Genomic DNA, 25092 nt, shown 5'->3' with positions numbered 1-25092 from the left:
GCTGAAAGGTACAGCATCAGATCCAGAGCCATTTCATTATTCTGATAAAGAAGCAGAAAATGGATATATTCCTGCAGAAGTGAAATTTGAGTCAGCAGTCAGTCAGTTTCTCCTACTGTCACCGCAAGTTAGGACTCTGTCCGGTCATGCAGTCCCTCCCCTGAAGCTGCCAAGAGCAGACTCTGTCCACACTGTTTATTGTCGAGTAAGGAAATGAGGCCATGCAACAGGACCTAGAGAAAAGAATCATGATGAATATCTTGATGAAGGAGATTGCAGAATTGTAAAAAATCCTTCCATGAAGTGCTTGAAAACATTAAAAAATCTGATCGGAGCATAATCATGTGATTATTTAATTCCAATAAATAATATTGTTAAACATTTATATGCATTATTTATTTCAGACCTATATGTAAATGATTTCCCCCTGCGACCCAGTAGGATAAGCGGTTTGGAAAATGGATGGATGGATGTAAATGATTTCTCAGTTATAGCTGTTAGGGTCAGAGAAGCAAATGTTCCAGAAAGAAGAGAAAATGGGTATAAAATGAGAAAATAAAAAGTGTTCAAAAATAAATAAATAAAATTCAAGCTTTATGGCTGTTGCCTCCGAACAGTCAGCATCCTGTCATGTAGCTAAAGGTCTTTAAGCTAAGCAACCAAAAAAAAACGTGATTCTGTCAGTCCTAGTCCCATAAAGACTAAGAGGCAGCTTACAAAGATCAGCACAGTCAAAGGTCGTGGAAAAGGAATGACCTCCTTTAATCTCTCCTGCAGTACACAGTTGTAACTAGTTAGGAGTTGCAAGGTGAGGGCAATGCTGGAATTAAGTGAACTATATAAAGGTGGCTGTTTGTCATCCTGGCAAGCCTGGTCATCTCTACATCCTACTGCCCTGTTAGCATGTTGACTGAGAAGGTTTAAAGTTTAAAAAAATGCATATAAAATACATTTTTATACTGTAAGTAGGCTGCTATTTTTGGGATCTAGTGTTGAGAGATGCGTAGAATATACATTAAATTAAAAAAATATATAAATAAATGTAATGGTTTGTTAGGTTAAAATGAATGTAATATATATTAGTCAAGTGATATGATATTTTGTGAGTGGGATGTACACAAACTTTTCTATCTCTCTCTAGCTCTACGTGCGGTTCCGGTCTCCATTAGGGTTCTTGCCTCAGTTTGTCCATATATTTATTGATTTGAATCATGCTTTGTTCATACTTTAGAGAAATTTGGTACATTGTAATGCTATGGACATAGAATTATAATAACCAAAAAAGATCATCTGATATTCTATGTCAAACAAAAGGGTTTCACCAAATATTAACTAATGAGTTATCTAATCAATCAGTTTTTACCTGCTGTCATGACAACCAGGACAATTTTCATATATGTTTACTAAAATAAACAAGGCGTCGTTCTGTTCCTGTGAATGGCGTTTAGAGATTGCTGTGTTTCTAGTAGTGTTGTTCAAATCACAACATGAGCTGCCATGTGATCGACAAAGAGGGTCCAGTTCATGATTCAGCTCTAATGGAGCCCAACTGAAATTAAATGGTAAACGATGAAGGACTTCCACCACTTCAAGCTTAATAGAAGTGGGACAGGAATGGGCGCGAATCTGTCATTTCCAGATGGTGCTTTTCATAGCCCTACTACACGGTTTAGGAAGTTCAAGTCTTCAACTTTCCCCCAGCTGCAATCTGTAGAAGAATGAAGGGGACAGTCTGGTCCCGCTTACGCACATTTGACTGCACTTTAAATAAATGTTCCCCCCTCCCTAGGATCTTTTTCTTTTTTTTTGTCATGGTTTTCCACGCATCACAAGCGTCGGCTCCTATCGGGCATCTTTCCGAATGGATGCTGCTCCCCTCTGTGGTAGCTGTGCTTTTGGCGAGCCGTGTGAAATTAATGACGGCGCAGGCACTCATCCAGACAGGCCCCTGCCAGAGCAGCAACACCATCCGATGGATGGCACAGTGGGTGCGGCGGCTTTGCAGGATGGCTCGACAAGACAGAACTGACACCACCTTGTTCAGACTGCATTGGTCCGAAAATTCAGTGAAAATGTCACACTGGGCGGTTCAGCAGTCTACAGAACAACCTACTGTTTTAACTTGATTAATCATTTTAAATGACAGATTTTAAATGTACCTGTGGTCATACTTGTGCAAATGGCAAATAAACCATTTCATTCATTCATTCATTCATTCATTTTATTAAATGATCTAATTAACATCAATAATACATATTTGTCTTTAATAAATTGTGGTTGGTTGAAATAATTTACTTTAAAATATATATTCAGAAATCATTGAATTTGCCAGTAAAATATTACATTCTGAGTTTTGATGGTTGATTCTGGCAGTTATAAATTGACCTGCATGTTCCACCCTGTAACTCATATCCCATCCTCGATGACACCCTGAGAGCTACAGTAGTCTGCACCTGATTCTTTACATCTCCCCCACCTGAGTGTATGTTTCTTTGTGTTGTTTATGGCTTTAGAATTGTTGCTGCCTTCATCTCGTTTCTGCTCACCCCCTCATGAGTCCTTAAATAGGGAGCTCATTAGAGTCGCCCTTCCCTGTCCATCCCCACGTCGTGTAGTTCTGTTAGCTATCACAACCTCGTCGTACCTTGTGTCATTACAGCAGAATCTGCTCTCTGCAGTTAGACTCTGTACCTTAAAATTTGACGTTATTTATGTGAATAACTTCTGGATATTTATAATCTTTCCAGGACCGGCTGCCATTGAATAATGCTGTGCCTCAGAATTATCTTTAAACTAGGCTTTCTTGCGCTTGCGTTTCAACTTTCCAGCCACAGAATTCCTCATCCTTTTCCCACCTGCACTATCCCTTCTTATTCTCAGTATCCCTAAAACCTCCAGTATGCAAATGTGCAGCTCTTGTTGGACTTTCCTTCTGCATCCAATGAGTCAAAGCTGTAGAGAGATAAAAGTACACGTGTAGGGAGCTGTCAAGTTTTGACCATGAAAGCCGTTTTTAATTCGAAAAGAAAGAAAATCTTGGCATTGATTTTAGTCAAAGATGGAGTGTGAGAGTTATGCATTGTCATTCTCAGATCAGCCCATGGCCTGACATGCATGTAAAAAGCTACCAATGGCTTAAGCTCAATCCCTTTTCTTCTCTATCTCATACATAGTTTAATAGCTGCAACAGTCATACCACAGAGTTCTGTGCCCTGAAATATTAAGATTCTAGAACTTTACTCTATAGAAATTCACATGCATAAAATATTTCCCCACATACTCTAAGTGTAAGAGGCTAAGCATGGCAGGACATACCCTAGTACATCACCCATTAGATATTCAATGCACTAACCCTTTATTCTTTAAATGGTTCTTTTTCTTGAGTGTAATTCCTGCACATTATAAATAGTATGTATTATGTACCATATTTTGTCAGTTGCAGAGGTTCAGCCTTCATTCAGCTCTATGTTCTGTTATCATACTTAATTAAAAAGAAAAAACATAATACATTTTATGTATAATACTGTTTCTATCACTAATTGTTTTGTACACTGAGGGCCCTATCTTACACCAGGCACAATGCAAATGTCTCTGCTAGCATGAGCGTGTACAGGTATCATTTCCCCGCACGTCATTTAAATAACAAATGAATTTGCATCAGCCTCAGCGCTCATGGGTGTGCTGGTCTTAAAATTACGTGGGATCAGGTGCAGTGCTGCTGTATTGCTATTCTGAGGGAGCTGAAAGCCTCTATTGACCAACAAAAACCTGGTCTAAAGTCAATGGTGCAGTATTTCACTGTTATATAAAGGGTTTGTGATCAAGATAGCAACATGAGCCCACATAGGTGCATGCAGAGCATGCGGACACTGCTTGAAACAGTGACGTGTAGCAGTGCACAAACATGCAAAAAATTAAAACTAAAAAGATAACAATGTTAAAGATCATTATTGTATACATGAAAAAAAAGAAATATATGCCATAATGGTTAGTTATAATATTCATCGGAATTAGCTAAACACCGTAATGACGGATAAAGTTGCCTAATTATTACAGTGGTATCCCCGCGTCCACGATTACAGTAATCCGTGGTTTACTGCAGTCTGAAAAAAAAGCTTAAGGAATGTTTACTTAAGGTTCATAACAAACCACGAACCACAAACCACGCACCAAGAGAGTACAGGCTGTAAGCTGATGAATAGGCCTGCCCACGATAGGCTAAGATATTTACAGGCTAAGATATGTACAGGTACACGATACCGTATTTTACATTGTCAAACGTGTAACAGGAGCCTGTGTTTGTGCATTGCTCCTTCATCCTTCGAAGGGGTATAAAAAGCACGATTTTCACTGCTCCGACATCCCTTGATACGTGATATTATCATTGCTATATTTGTCTCAAATGTCAGAATCCCTTTCATTCTAATGAGTATAATACTGTATAATAAAGTAGAATGAACTTCATCATTACTGTATTTAATGTTGGCATTGTCTTTCTGTGCATCGTTTACCAGTTAAACTTTGCCATATATAATTTTAGAAATTATGGCATTTAAGAAATCATGTGATATGTGGAGTCTGCAGAGGGCTTGCAGTTATGATTATCCATGGTAGGTCCTGAACCGTGTCCCCTGGTGATACAGGGTGCCTACCTTATTTATGATTATTATGATTATTATTATTGTTGATAATCATTATTGTTGATTTCCCTTGCTGTAGTTGGTCTGCTTGCACACTTTCACTTCATACAAGAGCAGATGCTCTGCAGAGAAACGTTCGTTTCTACTGCTTGGCAAATGCAGTGTTATAATAGCAATCTGCCAAGGAGCAAGTGCACCTGGCTCTTAAAGGGAATGGGAGACAGCATTCTGATTAGTAATATAGCATGTTACTCCCCAAACACACTCATGACTATTTACGAGACTGAGTACGACCCTTTTGGATTTATGCTCCCGACAATGCTATTTTTCTAGTTGCTAAACTAGCATAAATGGGTTGGCCACGTCCTAAATGAACTTGCACCATGTATTTCAGTCCGTGCGCTTTAGACAGTGCACTTTAGATCATTAAAATACAACCACATAAGTCTGTTACTATATTTTTCCACATCTGATGTTAATCTCTGTTTGCACACAAAGTCAATGGGGCACTGCAGAAAAAGAAATTGAACTGAAGAAGTTATTGCTGTGTGGGTGGTAACAGCGGCCAGATTCAGTACTGTGACGAGATGAAGCCGCGCTTTCTGGTATTGTTTATCAGAAAATGCTGTCAATCACATTCCAAGTGTTTGTGAGCAGCTCGGAGTGCACTCAGCTACATTTGTCCCAAACACCCACAGTGACTCGTGTATTAAAACACTCTACCTTCACTTTTTGAGGAATTATATAAATAGGCATCGGGAAATCAGGGAAGTGGCCCCTCCGTTAGTGTAAGACCAATTACAGCCTCATCGCATGCATTTTCTGGACAACTTAATGCCTCTGTGAGAAATAATAATTAAAAAAAAAACAACAGTGTCACTGTTTCCATTTTGAATCTTCACTTAAACAGCGAGACACATTTTTTTAATGATCCATTGAGCACAACTTTCATATCCCAAGCAGCCACAGAGCTTGTGCCCATGGTATGAGAGAAACTAAAGAATTCCTGTTAAGTAATACAAACTGTGGTGGCCAATACTCTTTTACCGCGGATTTTTGTGCGAGTCACATGTCCCCAATAGTGTTGTTTCAGTGAAAGATATTTACAGGAACTACAGTGAGTGAGATGGGAGTAGCGCTTGGAAAATTCTTTTAACCATTCTTGTCATATCAATCCAAAAATATACTGTAATAACATAAAATGTATATTCAGGTTGGCACAGCATCTAATTGTTTATAATTATGACCTCTGTGGGGTTCTGTAGAGATCAGGTTTCGACCCCCAGCTGCGTCTGTGTGGAGTTTGCTTCTCTCTATCCGTGTGGGTTTCTTTCAGGTACTGCTAACGGCCAAAGCCATGCAATCCATGTGAATTTCTTTCTCGGAATGATTCTCTCTTTGATAGATTGGGATCTTGTGCTTCCTGATACAGCCTCCAGGCCTGCAATGACCCTGCAGTGGATAAGTGGTTACAGAAAATGGAGCCAAATGATATTAGACCAAACAACACAGATATTGAACTTAATGGTCAGGTCTAATTTTTCGATTATTCACAAGAAGAATAATTCATGTTAAGGTCAAAGATGTTTGTCTGTAATATGCTTTTGCCGAAGCATAATTCCAACACAAATTTTCCGGCTGCTGAGTTTGTCATTTCTCTGTCTGAATGAATTAGCCATTATTACCTGGAAAAATGTAACCCTTGCATGATGTAATGCCTTTTCGTGATGTTATGATATAGAATGATAATCTTTGTAATTTATCCCTGTCTTTGACCAGCATGTTATGTTGCTATGACAATAACAGATTCGGGGAGCTCATCATACATTACTGTCATTCAAAAACAAAAAAACAAAATTCTTCTGCTGGTAGATATTCTATCCAGCATTCATATATTCCAAATCATACCGTTATTAATATGACACAAGTGGAGCATAACCAAGACATGTTGACAAAACATAAGGCGGCCTTGGGGTGAAAATTATCACTGCAGGAGTCACCAGGCACATGGTGAAATGCACAGTTACCCTTGACGACATTTTTTTTAATTAGTTGGATTGTTTCTTTTACCAGCATCAACGCTGAATCACCAGCAAAAAGGGATTTCTTGCTATCTGCTGTGCAATTTCAAATGTTTTAAGAGATTCAAAATACATAAGCATGTATTTTAAACTCATGATTATGCAACAAGATAGATAGATAGATAGATAGATAGATAGATAGATAGATAGATAGATAGATAGATAGATAGATAGATAGATAGACAGATAGATATGGAAATTACTATACTGCAAAGTTCTTCAAGGAGCTCAATAAATGCACTCTATTGGCTCGTAAGTGAAAGCCGATTTCAGTTTGGATTAGACCCACCTTTGCATCATTTCAGCATTTATGTTTGTCATGTCAGTTATGATTGATGAGTCCAAGACAGGTGCAGTGAAGGGATAATAGGTCATTTTGTTAACAACAACAATACAATATTTATAAGATTCCCTATCGCTAACCTTTCCTTTCATGCTGTCTGTTCAGCTGTCCTTTTCGAGGATATTAGCTGTCAAAATGCCATGTACTTGTCCTTGTTGCACAATGCATCTGAACATCATGGAGCATAGAGGATCTATCTCTCTCTCTCTCTCTCTCTCTCTCTCTCTCTCTCTCTCTCTCTCTCTCTGTTTCTCTCTCTCTCTCTCTGTCCCTCTCTGTCTTTCTCTATTTCTCTCACAAAAGATCAGTTGGAAGCAAAAAAGTTACAAGACATCTCTCAGGATGCGTGGTCATTATTGCAATGCTGACAGCTACTTTTAATTTTGCCAAACTATAACCCTAATTGCAATTATCTCCCCTGATGTGATACAGTATGCCAATACCCTCCACACTATGCCCTAAAATGTCCAAATCTAACATAATACATGATCAATGATGAAACATTTATCAGATTTTTTAACACTTAATCTAGAAAAATCATTTCATTTTCAGTGCAGAACAAATAGTTATTATGTTTGCTCTGTTAGTTTTAATTCCAGGTTAAAAGAGAGATTTATTTAAATATTCATAGTCAGGGCGTCATCTGTAAACATGGTGCTGTTACAAACCCATTTGGTTGTTTCCCAAACCTCACCTTTTTGCCTGAAAGATGGTTTGGACTAATCTGTTTAGAGTCAAATCAATGATTTGTAACAGACTCTTTGATGCCAAAGAACTTGAGCTGTTAAATATTTTAGGAGTCCCTTTTACGATCCACAATGGCTGTGATGCTTTGCTTGTAATAAAAATTGATTTGCCATGCATCAGTGAGGATGCTAATCTGTAGGATAAGGATCTCCTGGATTGCTGCACTGATGAGAACAAGAGTGACACGACATCCATCTATGCTGTAAAGCTTCTTCTATGGAAATGCTCGTCTTGTGCCTGAACAAAGAATTTCCTCTGAATTAAGAATATATAGGACAGCTTGACTGAAAGCTGCTGAAGAAATGAACATACTGGTTAACATAACCGGTTAAATAATAAATAACAGCAAACAAATAAATCAAACTGGCAACGAGAGGTAATATCCTGCTGTAACAAAAATGCATGATTTCAGTGTTTTTAATTTAACCTATATTTTCTCTCGTGGTTATTGGACAGCTACTATAAATGTATAGATCCTGACATAAAATTGTGTAGGTTAAGAAAAGTTGGTGATTAAAAATAAATATTTAATCATTACTTATTTCATCTGATAAAAGAGACTAATCAGTGTCTGTGTTGAATGAAACACTTGCTGTTTTTTATTGCACAATTCATTCCCTAACCATCACTAAAAACACAAGACCTTAGATGTCTGTTTCTCATAAAAAACATATGCAAGATGATGAAAAAGGAAGTGCAGCATTACTGCAGAAAGTTTACGTTGATTAGTTATATCGACTGAATTTTCATTTACAATTTGTCTTCTTTGATTTTATTTTAAAATACCTGAATCATGTGCAATATTTTACTTTACGATAGAAAATACACAAATAGTCTCTGATCGCCACGTGTTGTTTCTCTTTTTATTTAATTGTATTTAAAATATTTGTATGGATCATATATTAATATGGATGCCAACAATTATTTTTTTAATTATTTAAATACTTTGATTATAATGTATATTACTATTTGCTCAATTAGCTTCAACAATATAACTAATTATTATGCAAAACAAATCCAAAAATTGTTTATTATTCAAATTTATTGAACAATTGCAAAAAAAATTAAATCAAATTAGAAAGACAAAACATATTTTATTTACAACCAGTTTTCATCTCATTCTGCAGTGACAGAGGCAGCTACCTCCAGAGCATTATTATTAGCCGGTGAAATTATTATGAAATGTGAGTTTGTTATCAGAAAAATAACAGATATGCTTGTGCTTGCACATGGGAGTGAATGCACGCAGGTGTTGGCATCGCACCGAGATCACGTGACCTTTCACAAATCATGTGATCAGTGATTCTCACTGAAGGTCCAACCGGCCTCACAGCACAGTGGTTTATGTCAGTTAAGCAGCAGCAACTTAAATGTTGATATCCCATTATGAGTCACTTATCCTGGACAGCAGGTAGCAACACTTCTGAGTGTCAATATCAGGCTGTGGCTTCATTCATGAAAGCCTCTCACTTACACACACAAGCACACACACACAATATATATATATATATATATATATATATATATATATATATATATATGCATGTGTGTGTATCCCATTGTTGAATAGAAGGCTAGCCTTATTATGTGCATTATCACAACACTTCCAATGTTAAAGATTATTAAGGAAAAGCTGGTTCATGTGGACTTTATCATAAAACTGATAGATTAGTCCATAATTTACTCAATACGTATAGAAGGGACCATGTTGAAAACTGGGTCGATTAGTGACCCCAAATATATATGAGATTTAATGTCGACAAACAAAAAGGGGAGATTTGGGGGGGGGGGGGGGGGTTAGGCCCTTTATGTCCAGCAAAATCCCTGTGACATATTATGAAATATTACACGCAAGACCAATGAGAATATGCGACCGTCAAAAGGCAGCATATTCAATGCAAAAATGAAAATAGCCATTTAAACCTGTAGTTCAACTCAGATTTTCAAAGCAAATAAGTGTGATTCTTAAATTAACCGATGTCCCGACCTCGATTTTATGCCTCAGCCACAAAGCATGCCTGTGCCTTCTTATTTTCACATATGTCTAAGGAAAGGGTACACACAATATCGGAATTATTCTTTTTTTTGCACATTCTCATTTTACATATTTGTACAAGCAAAATACCAATATGCAAAGGAAGAATATAGCGATTAAGTCAGTTACAAGTGGGCCAAGTGGCCAACACCATTTCCAGTCTGGAAAGAGACTTTTGCATATCTAGCGAAGTTCTTAGAAAATTAAGACCAGGATATTTTCAGTTGGCAGAATGTTATAAAAGACAATGAATAACAACCAGAGCTTTCTACAACAAAACGGAGTCCATTTTTAGAGAGACTAAGATTTTTTATATATATATATATATATATATATATATATTATATATACAGGGAGAAAGAAAGAGATTGAGTGTGGAAGAGGGAACGAGGGTCAGAGGAAGAGAATAAATGTGAAAATGCTCTGTCTTGGTCCCTGTCTAGCTCCCTTTTCAGTCGGCATAGATGATAAACCCAGAGAAAGTGCTGTATTTGTTGTTGTTTCCGCCGTGCGCCTTGCCCCCATCCAGCTTGATGTACACTTCATCTCCAGCGTCCAAGTGCAGAATGACACTGTTGCTTGCGTAGTCGTAGTTCTGGTCTGCATCCTGCGCAATAGCACTCGCTCTAACCTGCAGAAAACCAAGAGAGTAATTTAGAACACTATGTTTTCATTGTTACAATTTTCTGTGATTGTAGATTTAAGATGTAATATTATTACGATAGACCGTTGTTTTGTTTGTGCTTTTTCCTTTGACAGAAAGAAAATAATGATGATGATGAGAATCCATAATGTGCATTGTTATGACAGTCTACAAATTTGTTAGATTTGTTTGCAAATGTTGGCACTTTCGAATCAATTTAATTAAATTATCTAAATTTCAAATTTATGCACCAATGCGTGTCAAACTGCATTCAATTTATTTGCAATAACCAGAAAAACCCTCCCAGTCTGGAGGGTAAGCTACTTCAATAACCTCCTGCTAACACCAACTGCTTTCTTTATTGTCGGAGAGTGAGCACTGGCTGCACTTCTGATTCAGGCAAGTCACTAACTGAGGTCATAACAGACACATTTTTCTACTTGATATCAATACCTTTCCATGTCAAACATACAGATGACTGCACTCCCACTTTATTGTAATTGTACTAATGAGGTTCAGTCCACTTACACTACAACTGCTGATAAAATGATACATGTCGATAAAAGAAACTTTGCAATATGTTTATATAATATATGATATGTTTTTTGCAGAAGTTACTTTCTTCAAATAAAAATGTAATAAGTAGAGATGCAGTGATCAGTTCGGCATCAGCACCGGTCCATGCCTATTGGATCAGATACCTCCTATTTCTTGTTAAATCGATTTTGTCAATCAACCTCACAACAGCTCCTGCCAATTTAAGATGTACTTTTGCGGCTTTAAAGCTTGAACGATAACGGTGCCGCTCATTCTATTTGCCTCCTCGTGACTCAGTGGGCGTGAGCGCAGTGACTTCCGCTTGCTGTGACGTCACGCGCATACGCTTTACAGTTCGAGCAACGTCGCAGTAAGAACATCAGGTAAGAGGGTGACTCTCTGGAAGTATTTTATGCTTTTATCAACAACTGGTAGCACGGCGATTTGCAGTCTTTGTCAAACACAAATAATATGAAAAAGCCATGGATATTTGGGACTCGCTAGCTTGGGCTGTTTTGCGCACACGCTACTACTTGTGATACGTGATGGGTTGCTGTCGCAGGGAAGTATGAAGTGAAGCTGAATGAGTTTCCCAAAGCCTTCTTAACGCTACGTCGTTCTTAAGTTCTGTATTAAAAGAAAGGCGCAGATTTTGTTATTTGTATTTACTAGATTAAAAAAATATACATTAATAACATATACAGTATAAATATGTATGATATATACACACACATTTATTATATTAAAATCTTAAAGCAATAATTAAGAACTCTTGTATTGGAATCAGTATCGGTAGTTGTGTATCGAAATCGAACTGAAAAAAACGTGGATCGGCCTATCCCTAGTAACAAGTATTGTTACAGAGGGCAACAAAAGGAATATTCACACCAGATATGGTACAAAATGTGAGATGACTGACCTATACAATACATCATAAATAGTTAAATATTACTAGGATTACAGCTATCAACCTAACATTTCACTATTAAATTAGAGTTCACCTTTTTGTAGTTGCAAGCTCTCTCCAGCACAGTAACTCAACACTGAAATGGTTACTGTAACACATAAATATCATAAAGCATTTTAAATGCCGCTCCCTTTATTAATTGTCCAGTAATTTTTATATATTACATATTTAAATGCAGCTTTAGTCAGGTAACATTGTATCAGCCATGTTGATATCAATTTTGCTATATAAGAAATGAAATAAATCAATAACTAAGTCACAAAAATCAAGTCCACAAGTGTTTAATTCCTGAGCATTGAGGGTAGAAGTGTTGTTATTGCTTGTGTTAAAAACAGAATTGTATGTCACAGTCAACAGTAAATCCTAAGCTTGTCTGTGTGTGATTTTTCAAGGTACTAACATAACAGAAGATGGTGCCTCTGTGTGGTTGACATATCTGACTACCATTCAATGGGGCATAAACATGTATTTTGACATTTTTCAAGAATACAGTTCCAATGACATCTGCACGCCAGACTTTGTTCCTGATATTATTTTCCTGGAAATACCCTGAGACACAATTTGTTTCCTCCTTGATATTGTATAATTCTGATGCGACATAACACATAACAGACAAATAAGTAAATCATGCTGGCCTTTAATACTGCTGTAGGACATCATGTTCTTCATTATTTTCAGTCCAACTGAAGGATACTGACAGTAATACAGGGAAATAAGCCAAATCTAAAATGTGAGGATGAATCATATTGCCAGTGAATATATTGCTATCTATTACAGGGCTTATCTTAAAATAAGAAATGCTGGCTTAACAAAAACATCTGGGTTAACCCTGTAATCCGTAACAAATCAGGCCAAAATAGGTGGGTTTTCAGTTGGTAAGTTTTGATATTAAAAAAAAGAAAGTCAGCAGACAGTATGAGCTTCAGTCAGTTCAGTTTGCCCTGCGCTGATGAGGAGAATATGCTTGATGTGCCCTGGGATGTTGGAATGGGCTCTCTGCCACTCCCAGGTCTCTGTACTAGATCCACAGTTAAATGAAAAATCGAAGTACAGATAGATTAGACAAATGGATAAAACCATTGTTTGATTCTGATACACTCCTCAGAAACTTATATTGTTATCCGTACACATATTTCCAGTTGTTCTTTAAAAATATTTTAAACTAAGGCGGAATAAGTAATGATTTCAAACAGAAAGAGAACAGAATTCGAGATGCTTTAAACATTTATTTCAAAGAAAAAAGGTTTTAAAATAATAAAAAAAAAAACTTTTGACTGATGACTCCCTAAATTAGACAAGGCATATTGGGTTATCATAGGGAATGAAATATAAATGAGTCCACATTCATTCTAAAGGAAGATCAGCATGTCAGATCATGTCTTTATGAGGGCTAAGGAACTTCAGCAGTTTGAATGCAAAAAGTTTGAGAAGGCAGAAGGCAAAATATAGTATTTCTAAATTCAGGCTGTCCTGCCAACCTGGATGAGAAGGTGAGTTGTCAGTGAAGTGACCATGACGCTCAGTTATAGCACTTAAAGGGCTACTGAGCTCACTGGCTGAAATGCGAAATCAACAATCTCCTCACCCTTTTAGGAGGTAGATTTGTGTTCCAACACACAGTTAGAAAAAAAGTACCAATTTGCACCTTTGAACATACAATTACTTGTAACTAGGGCTGTACCCTCAATGGTCTGCCAAATGTACCCTAGATGTAGGTAAATGTACCTTTTAGTCTAATTTAAGGTACAGAAATGGACTCTCAGTAACATAAATGCTGTGTATACCTTGGGGGGGGGGGGACGGTTTGGGACGATAGCAAAATTCAACACTTGAAAAGAACAGTTTAAGAGCAATAACATCTGAATTCTGGTATGACTGAGCTTTAATCCCACTGAAAATGCTGTATAATTTACAGGAGGTCAAGCAATCTTGCATGGAGGAATTATCAATACTGCTAAGAATCTAGAGGTCATGCGAGCTCATACAACAAAACTTGCCCACATACTCACAAGTGTAGCAGCTACCAAAGGCCAATCACTCATGTAACATCCTGCGTGGCCATTACTTTGACAAATGAGATATTTGGAAGAACAAATGTTGAATAAATAGTTTTTTGCATCCTAAGTGTGTCGCCTCATTTGATTCACTGTATGGATAAATTGTTCCTGTTTCTTCAGAGTTTAAGACAAAATGTGAAAAAACAAGATGCCATACTGTGACATATTTTCTGCAGGCTGTGTATCTATATACAAAACAGGTAGCTATCCTCCACAACAAATGGTTATGATCTTCAGTTCTGGCCTGCCTGCCCTGGGTGAGAAACTGGTACAGTGACATTTATTAGTTATTCAGTACTATTCCCAGCTATATACTTCTCTACAAAGGAGATCTCTGTCATTTACAGATTATTTTGACAATACAGGCTGGCATAGCAAGGAACTGCCAGTGAAAGGTCCAGCATGCAGTTGGGACAAGTATTAAATTACAAGGCATTCAAACGCGAGAGGACTCTTGACATCTTAATTGAATCGGCTGTCAGCTGGGAGGCAAATATTTGCTTATGCTTTAGAGTGACTCCTGCTGTTAGCAAACTATGCGGAACAGAGGAGACGTAAAAGGTGCTGCTGTAGGGTTCTTGTTGGTTTATGGATGGCACATGGTAACAGGCAGTAGCACCAAAGGCATTTTTTAATAACAGCTTTTTTTTCCCTTCTCTTTGTTTGTTGTGTAACCATTTATGCGAAATGTGTTCGCAAATCACTGTGCATTAGAGGAGTTTTCGAGCCGTGAGGGACTCACTGAGTGTTACGACTAACCCAATTTTCTGTCTGTGTTTTACTGACCGGCTTAATGGCCCTACTTGGAACACAGAAGTCTTAATCACAAAAGCTTTGCAACTTCTACAGTATGTATTTCGTAAGCAGGCACCATCAAAAGCAATGCAAAAGCAAGGCATGCAGAAAAATGCTACCTCATTTCCCTATGATCCTGTGTGTAAATGCCTTGCAGACATAGATACACAAACACCAACAGTCTTTCCCCTATCCATTTAAAAAAGATCAGATCGATATTTTAAAAGATTGGTTCAGCCAGTCAGAATATTGAAGAGAATGAAGGTAGGCCGAGATCAATGCAAGTCAATGCAAGTCTTGGAAGCAAAACAGAGCAGAATTAGCCCTTGGTACAGCTGGGTGACACTGGATATTTCCAGTGCCAGCAAATCAAACACAGCAACAAGGGCAGTGGGGACAGAACAACTGTATCTCCAAGGTACATCCAACCTGCATGGTCACCAGAATGAATGCAAAAAAAAAAAAATCATTGACCTACTTCAGATAGCCAGGAACTTTTTATGTTTTCTAAGTTTTTTCATATTTATAAGACTGTAAATTAAAGTCTTGTGTTTGCAGACTTTGCCCCCCTTCAAATTTAATTTATTATCCAGAGGAAATACTACATAATTGCAGTAAAAAGGCACTGATTAATTTATTGATTGATTTAAAGTGTTTGACTTTATAATCAAATGTGTTGTATGCTTGTGAGGAAAAAATGAAATGTTGGAGTGATTTACTGAGGCCCTAGTGATGGTGAGACCTCAGCAATGTAACATTTTAGCCCGATTTGCAAAAGCCCCCTTGAACATCACAGTGCCGTCACATTCATAGTGAAAACAAAATCAATATTCTGATAAATGATTATCTATTGATGCTATATCAAAATTAAATAATATGATTATTTTAAATCCGTATAATTTTTCTTGCTATGGCACGCCAATGTTGAACGTTTAAAAACCACATAAATTGTCGAGTGACTTGCGTTCTAACTTGAGGAGTATAGACATTAATTAATTTTTTCAAGTTCACTAACTAAGAATCAGCTTTAATTACTTTTATTTCATAACATATTTGTGTGTCCTCACCACCACTGGGAATATGGAAGATTCGACAGATTTCAACCTCTACATTAAACCTTTTCCACCTCTTTCACTGCCGTTTATTTGCGCGCCTGTACCGACCAGTGAAAGGAGCCATGTGAGGCTAACAGTGAGGAGCTGTTGAGATGGGGGAAGCGTTTGCTCAGATTCTGAGGCAGATACTGGAAAGAACCTAACTGCTCTATGCAGACATCAGAAAACAGCGACAGCGATGTCTACAGTATGTGCCTCTTTTACAGTAGACCAGAGGAAATGTTTTTATACGTATTGATGATGAAAGTTACTAATGGTCCTTCATCTACCTATGTACAACAGAGATCTACTGCAGGTTTACTGTGAATCCTGCCTCTAGTTAGAATTGGGATGTCCCACGTCTTCCAGTACCCTATAATGACTTCAGGTATGAGTCTAAAAATCTTTATTGAAGCACAATGACGCACAAATATATGATTGCAATTTTAATTTTGCCAAAAGTAACAAGTAATATAGAGGAATTATGGGAATTTCAGTAATTGGCAACCTTTATTTTTCCTTATTTAGTCTTATTTAGACTATTGACACAGACAGTCAAGATTAATGTGAGATGATTGTGTTGACAGCAATCATGGTTAGAAGCATGATGCTCTTGTTTACAATTCTGATTAAATCTAGAATGTATCACAAGGATATGAAAACAAAGAATGATATTCTAAGATTAAGAGCCTAGGATAAATATAGATCTGACTTAGACCCCTAAGTACACAAAGTCATATCACAGTTGTCCTAAAGGATACATTAATGCATTTTCTGAAATTCAATGTACAAAAGGTTTATAGTTTTTACTTTCTTATGCACTTGTAAATCTAAAAGCAAAAATTATTCATTTTCTTGCTTATCAAAAAACTTTACAGTATATCATTCAATTAATTAAGGCCCATTCATACAATATAATTTATAGGCTGCAATTTTAAATGTTATAAACCAGAGGGTTAGTCTAGCTAATAATTAAAGATTATAATTCCAACCTGATTTCGTTCAAAAGTTGAATAGAAATGTTATCAATGTAAAGTTCAATTCCAGAATTAGAGTTATTCAAATAATAGTGATGTTATACTTTTCCAAATTAAAGATGAGTGCAGAATTAAAGTAGCTGAATTATTTGATGGAAACTGTTTTCTTTACATAGCTCTGATTATGATAGCTCAGTCTATTGGGTGGTTAATGGGAACTGATGATAACTCAGTGTTACTCCTCACAGCTCTGTCTGAGAGACGGCCCCCTGCTTAGATCGCATGTCTGTTAATACATGCCCTTTCATTAAGTCTGAAAACGATTTAATCAAGATTCCCCTGAGCCAGTCAGCTTTGTGCTGCATACCTAGTTATCTTGACACAACAACTGATTCCAGGAACTTTACTGATATGGAGTGATTCAGAGTTCCAAAGTAGTACCATACTTAATCATTCTCTCGAGTGGCCGGATATTGCTCTCCTTGATTCCTCCTCTCTGTACACCTACAGCAGAAGAATTTCCACACAAGGTCTGCAGACTCATCTTATTATGAACATTTCACATACGTCTGGTGTCAACGGTCTTTAAGGATACCCTAGATTTTGCGAAAGTTTTTTTTGCATTGAAATGAGCAGCACTTCTTGAAACAAAAAGGGTCAGATATGATCGCTAGGCTCTACTCTCAGTGCTCTGCTTCACTGCACTTGCCAGTTACGACAGTGAGAGTCCAACCTCTACCACTGTAACTTTCAGGAAGGCAAGCAAATTGACAGAAAAGTTAGTCTACAATGGCAGCTCAACGCGGCGGATGACAAGTCGCGACCTTGAGATGATTAGCAACACATGATTCACAAGGCTGAAGCAGCAGCAATTACATAAAGCTTCTCTGTTGGATGGATGAACTGACTGGTAATGGAGGACACAGAAGAGTGTGTGTGCTTTGTGGAGTAGACCTTTCGACGCTGCTCACATCAGAGCCCTTGGTACCTTCTGTCATTCTGTTTTTTTTAAACAGTTCACTCTCTGGGAATGAAGAGGGAGCTTTTTCTTCCACTTTCGTTGGACTCCTCCACACTGAATTTTGCCCAGAAGATTCTGCGCATCATGTCACTACAAATAATAGTCATTGTAACTATTATTTTAATTAATATATATTTATATATATTGCAAACATTGTACAAATGCTTACTTGTGGTGGCTGCACCAGCAATGAAAATATTTTTAATAAAGGCAAATTTAAAAGAGACTTCTCAGCTTTCTGATTTGAACCTATTTAGAGGTCTAAGGTTCAACAAAAAGAGGTAATTACAGTAGCATGAAATACTGGGTCCATGATCCAGCCAAACACTGAATATGTCAAAGTGGTCATTCAGTACTAACTTAACTGTTTGGTTTATTTGCTGTGTATGTTCAAAAAGGAACCTGTTAGCCTAGGAAAGCTAACAAACAACTCGTGTTTTATTAGTTTGGATAGTTTGTAGAATAATAGATTATTATACATGCCGTCCCCAGGTTAAGAACCTACAACACATGGACAGCTTGTACTTACGAACGGACTGCCATAAAGCCTGTTATACAGGCAGTCCCTGAGTTAAGAACGTGCGACATATGGACAGCTTGTACTTACGAACGGACTACCATAAAGCCTGTTATATTATGTTTGGGTTAAATCTAATGATTTGTGATAACAAAAGCACACACAACTTTAACGACACTCATGAAAACAATGTGTGGTTCTATGACTCGAGGCACCTTAAACAAAAGGCCAAGGTTTATTACTTTTATCTTTCTTCCCAAGCCTCTAGATAACACTGCCATGCAAAAAAATAAAAAAAAAATGATTGACGTACATCTTAGTTAGTCAGACAATGTTGGCTGTTTTAATTAAACTAATGCTCAATGTTTTCAGGGCAACCTTCTCTTATCTTTAATCCTAGTTTGACTAATTCAGTATAAAATTTCAGTGTTCAGTGCAAAATACCCATAGTTGAAATATGGCCCTTCAGTTTCCTCCCTTGGTATTATTTGGTTTCTTTGTATATTTGAAAAAAAGTTGTTTGTATAGGATATTCAAATAGCACATTGGGATTCACACATGCAACAACGTATTAAATAAGCAAATCTTTTCTAAAGTGTCAAAAACAAGTATTTAACACAAACAGTTAAATGCTTATTTGTGATACATCCTTTCAGTAATATTTAAAGAATAAATAAGAATGAAATAATTTTTAATGATTTTCAATGGGTAAGATTAAATTAATCTATTGCATATCTGACCAAGGAGACCATATATTGTAATAAAGACATCCATATCTGCTATATGATGTATATTTTCACTTTTTGTATGAAAAAGAAATACTGAACTATCGTTTTTTTCCAGGTTAATCACATCTTCACAAATGATCTTTCACAGTGCTAAAAAACCTCTTGGAGTGTACTGATTCAAGTGGTTCTCTTTTAAAGTTCACCCTAATAAGACTTTAAGCAGAATTTCCTTAATCATGAATGACCCTAGTTACTCCAACTTATACTCACTGCAAACGACCTCCACAAGGAACTGAGGTCAGCTGCTAAAGTACAGACTTTGTAAATGTCTTTCTCTCAATGGCACACGCAGTGTACAGCACCAGAGATAAAAGACCTTCCTGCAATGCAAAGATATGCTAGACAGGAGTGAAATACATTCTGATGGGGTTAAACTGAACAAAAATGTTAAAGTGAACCTACCACATCTACATCAGCCCTGCAGTTGTATTTGCTGCTGGCTAAACATGTTGAACCTGATAGAATTTTCTGAAGGCACTTGATGGTAATGTTTTTGTTTTGGCCAATTAATTTAGCTGCAGTTCTGTATCCTCCAAGCATCACCCCATTGGATGTCGTTTCTCTGACACTGTCCACTGCAGTGCAGGTAGCTCTCTTTAATATGAAGGAAAGCTCTGACTCCAGAACCACGGGAAAAGCACAATCTTTCATCACCATCAACCGGAAACTTCAAAGGTCTATAAATGATGTTGGTTTTGGGTATAAGCTTTGGGTATAAGCCCCTTTACCTCATTTTGCAGTTGTTTTTAGCAGCGGAAAATATAGCTGATGATGTTTAATGCTGTTTATATTGAGGCCTTTCTAAATCGGAGAGTTTAGAAGCCAACTGAATGCCATTAAATCAGAATGATTATATTTAAGTGCACTCTATATTGTTTTCATTAGTACAAGGAATTTCTTTGAACTGCGACCACTTCATGCATTGAACCAATCAGTCAATCAATCAATCAATCAATTAGAAAGTGTCATAGGTAGAAGCAGACACTGTTTCCATTCCTACTCCATGAGACAAACATGTTCAGTTTTAATTTATGCCACGTATATCACTCTCAGTTTGTACACAGGAGGGTGGACCACATACACCTGTCTACTGAAAATGGATTATACCTACTACCCATCTCCAACCTGATTGAAGTGAGAGAATTTTATTGGTTCTGCGGTATGTGCACTTTCAGTGGCTCCCAGTGTTCCAGTTACGTGGCTTAGTGAATGCCAATTATATGACACTTCAAGGAAAACAGTGTGCATTTCTGTCTGAACACAACACCACACTAAATATCATATGAGAGTTTTCAATTATAGAGTCACCTGAGAGTCTGTTGACGTCTGGCGTATGTTTTCACAGGAGGATCAAAGAAAAAGCACAATACCTTATATCCGGTCTCCTGGACTCGCATTTACTATGTATATTTAGGTCAAACATTTTTTCATAGAGATACCGTAACACCACAACTGCAGTTTTCTGTTCATGCCTCTGCCTGTATTAATATTATCTCTTCCTTTGCAAAGTTTTATAATTCTGTGAATTTTAGATCTGCCAAAGCTTTCAGATGGCTTCATTAATTGCTCTCTGGCAAACAAACATGCAATTGACATTTGGGGTCTGAAAATATGAAGAGTGAAGGAGAGAGAAGGGGAGACATTGGAGAGGGAGAGTGATAATTGCCACGAGAGAAGCGTGTGTGTCTTACGAATGGGGAGTGCGGCCGACCTTATTAGAGATGAAGATAGCATAATTATTCACCTCGGTTCCCTGGAGATGTAGCAGTGAACTGATTGGTTTTAATTAAGTCTGAAAAGGTTTTCAGATGGATAATAATCTTTCAAAATGGGAGCAGAAAAAAAAGAATGCAAACATATTTTGGATGCAGTTCAAGGTTTTTAATTAAGTTTAAAAGAGACATTTAATCTAACTTCTTTGAAGTACAGTGCAGTTCATTTACTTTTCTATTCTGTTGTCACTCAGGATAAAAACAGGCAAATTGGAAAATCCACCAGTCTGAACGACGGAACAATGAAGGAGGTTTAATAATCAGTCAGCCTGTGCTCCACATGTACAAAGGGAGAGTGACGTCATCAAATGGACATCAACAAATAAATATTACGTTAGAGTAAGAAGTCAGTGGACTGCAATTTCTATTTCAGCAAATAGCATTATGCATTTGCTCTTGCATATACGCAAAAAACGAAATGGGTTAACAAAAGCCCTTACCAAGGAAAGGCTGCAAATATGATCAAACATTGGAACTGTACCCATTGTCCACATTCATGTCTCCTACATTGCAATTTGATTTCCAAACTATTCGTTATTAACAAATAAGCAAACCTAGTACACTTACAACTAACTGACATACCCCGTCCGGCACGTGGGACACGACAGTCACTCTGTACACTATCAAGTGTTCGTGGTCCACCTTGCTAAGGTCTTATTGGGTTTTAATAAAGGAAACAGTTACACTTTGAAATCACTGATGCAGTGAATAGGTATGTAACTGCTATGAAGGCACAATAAAACGTGCGATAGGTGTTTGAAAAGCAGCAAGCTTAGTTTTATCTATAACTCACTAAGACGTTTAATATGTAAAAGACCCCGTTGCACACATAATGTGCAAGGCATGTTGCTTAGAGAAAGTCGTGAGAGAAAAATGTGAAATGTCGGAACAATTTCAATGGTAAGAGAAGTTATACAGCAGATCTGGGTGTCCTATTCAGCGAGACTATTTATTACATAAATAATCTATTTAATTGTAGCTAAATAAGGCTTTTGGTGCCATTGATTTCCCGGGCGCAATATCAAAATATAATTTACAATTCTCCAACTTATTATCCCATTCATCTTTCCAAAACACACCCGCTAATACTTCTGCTTGGACACAGAAACACAGACAGCAAAACTAGAGGTCATTATGCTTAAATAGTGACCCTTGTCTTGCGCAGTTTATAATTTTCACGCATCTTATTTTATAAACAGTACTTTCATATGGCCAAAAATTCCATAAATTACAACATGTCAGTGATGCACGGTATTGCTACGTGGATGTTACGTAATTTTCTTACTATCAATGCGTTTGTGTGCATAATTTTCCGAAATAAACAATAATAATAATAATGATGATAATAACAATAATAATAATAATTATTATTATTGTTATTAATAATAATGATAATGACAATGAATCCTATATAGCATTTCTTAATATATATTACATATAAATATATCTCTATTCACAATTAAATCCGATGACAAACAACAATGAAGATAGACATAGCTGTCGCATTAATACAAAAAAATAATAAATAAAATAATTGATTTGTTGATATTAAAGCATAAAGTAAAGTTAAACTTATAACGATAAAAAAAAATAGTTAGACAGCATATTAAATGTAAGCACCAGCAGGATGAAAAGTACAGCGATTAGGGAAACGTCGTTTTCGTTGCGTCAACGAAATATGTATCCATAATTTTTAGGTAAACAGATTACATTTTATAAGTTTAATTACAAAATGCAAAGTCTTACGGCAGCTGCCTCTCGCGACATGTTTTAACAATTTTCTATGACAATAATATCTGAAGAACACGAACAGCTAATGATAACATATTAACGCGTCTCCATGAGGTATACTATTTGACCATTCTTTGACAGCTGTCACAGCGATGAAATCATCCAGATATGCTAAACAAATACAAATAGCTCTACAAAGGCTAACTAATCGCAAAAATCAGTACAAAGTCGCTTTTCTTAACACAACTACCCTGCTTAATGCACCTACTCGCAATAAAGTGGTTTTGACGGGTATTAACTTTAACGCTTGATAATAAACCGCGCTCATCAGAATGATGCATAGGAATTTCTGCATACATATTTCAGCCCATTAAGTTACTGATTGCTTTTATCGGACTCTGCAATGAGTTATACTAAATGACGGCATACGTAAGATATTTTATTAACTACAGCCTACCTGTATAAGCGACGACATTTGTGAAATGGCTTGCCATACAAGGCAGTTATAAATTACGACTTCGCGTGAATGAAGAGAAGTATTATTTCACTTCTACGCTGTGGTTTTGCTCCTGCAGATTTTGACACCTTTAAATTGCTTTCACATTCTCATTTTGCAGAGCTAAGAGTGATGTCAGTGCGGAAAATGATGAGTAAATAGTCTGGACAGTTGTTGTCATGGTCTGAAATAAGTAGTAGGCAAGTGTACTATTGACAGTAACTTTAAATGGTTTACATTAATTTTACCCCGGAGAACACCCTCCGTGGCTGATGACAAAGTAAAATGCTACCACTGCTTGGTGGCGCAGAAGTTTACAGCCCAGTTGGGGATCCACACACTGGGAAGCAACAGGTTTAGTCAAACTAATTCTTTTCTAAATTATTGAACACTGCCAATTGGTTCTTCCATTGTGCTGCCTGTTTAATAACTGAGTGCTTTAAGCAGTCCTGCCTCAAAAATTAAACTATTACACACAGAGAACATACTCCACTTTGGCCAATTCATACTACTTGGCATATTACAGTCTGAGTTTGTCTGTTTTTACACTTGCTTAAGGTTCCGCTTCAAGCTCTAGAGTTTTCATAATGCAGCCTCCATAGCTGTTCATATGTGTGAGGGGACACTGATGGCATAGCGTAGCTTTGCAGCTTCATTTGTTGCAGTGCAGTTTCATGCAAGCTAAGTAAACAGAGAAGCCCCGACCACATGTGCATCTGGCCTGTCGAGGAAAGTGCCAGGCACAGACAGACAGGCAATAACGAGCACAGAGCCACCCACCTGGCCATTCTTGCAGAGATCTGCCCACATGCTGGTGCCATCACCGCCTCTCATGAGCACGTGGTAGATGAAGAAGTAAGAGCCTGGGATGTTGCAGATGAACTTGCCTGAGGTGCCGTCGTAATTGTTGCCCAGGTTGGTGACCACGTCGTCAAACTTGAGGATCTCATAGCCCTCGTGGGGGTTCTTGAGCCCGGCATAAAAAGCCACCCGGGGGGCTGTGGTATACATGGCCGTGCTGATAACTCCATTACCCCCCAGACCTAGGGTCCCAGTCCTCCCAGTATCCCCCCTGTCCCCAGGTGGACCCACCGGTCCTGGAGGGCCAGGCTCTCCTGGAGGCCCTGGTGGTCCAGGCTTCCCTGGCCTGCCTGGCTTCCCTTGCGGGCCGTGCAGCAGAGTGGACGGCGGGTGGACGGCGCTATGGTCGCTCAGAGCCTCGGCCTCACCCCGGATGCTCGCACTGGTGGTGGTGCCCTTGTTGAGATAGGGGTCGCACACCATGCGGCAGGTGCCCAGCATCTCATAGTGGCTGGCGTCATTGCCAACGGAGCTCACCAGCACGGGGATGAGGACGACCAGCACCAGGACCAGCATGACCCCAACGGCGGCTGCCACCAGGGTCTTCCTCCCGATGCTGAGTCGGGGATGGGGCTGTGCTGCCAGCGTGGTTCTCCCGGGGGCGGAAATGGTGACTGCTGTGTAGGGGGTGCCGCTCGCCAGTGAAAGGGAGACGAGAATCCCACGGGAGGCGTTGAGGGTGGGTCGGAGAGAGAGAGACCAACATATACACAGGGGAGTGCACACACAACACACACACACCCACACACACACACAACACACACGCGCACTCACAAGCCTGCGCGCCCTCGCCGCTCACAGGCGCACACACTCTCAGACTGGGAGGACAAGAGCCAGAGGCGGCACTCACCAAAGAGGAGAGAGAAGGAGGATGGGCAGAGAGAGAGAGAGAGTGAGAGAGAGAGAGAGCACGGGAGGAAGGAGGCAAGCCGAGGAATCAGAGCCGGTTTTGCGCTGATTGATTTTCTGGCTGCCTTTTTATACAGCGGC

At 38.1% G+C, this 25092-nt stretch overlaps 1 protein-coding gene across 1 annotated transcript; it reads right to left on the bottom strand.

The window, feature by feature from the left end:
• Positions 1 to 8835: 8835 nt before the first annotated feature.
• Positions 8836 to 25040, bottom strand: LOC125743121 (C1q-related factor-like). The gene is made up of 2 exons (XM_049015798.1): positions 24022 to 25040; positions 8836 to 10477 (listed from the first exon to the last, which is right to left on the bottom strand). Exons 1-2 carry the CDS (start codon positions 24616 to 24618, stop codon positions 10298 to 10300), a joined length of 777 nt encoding a protein of 258 aa, XP_048871755.1. The 5' UTR covers positions 24619 to 25040; the 3' UTR covers positions 8836 to 10297.
• Positions 25041 to 25092: the final 52 nt, after the last annotated feature.

This window comes from Brienomyrus brachyistius, chromosome 5 (assembly GCF_023856365.1).
Source record: "Brienomyrus brachyistius isolate T26 chromosome 5, BBRACH_0.4, whole genome shotgun sequence".
In the NCBI taxonomy this organism is placed as follows: Eukaryota; Metazoa; Chordata; class Actinopteri; order Osteoglossiformes; family Mormyridae; genus Brienomyrus; species Brienomyrus brachyistius.
Note: the sequence above shows the minus strand (reverse complement) of the source record. Positions and strands in the feature narration are given on the sequence as shown.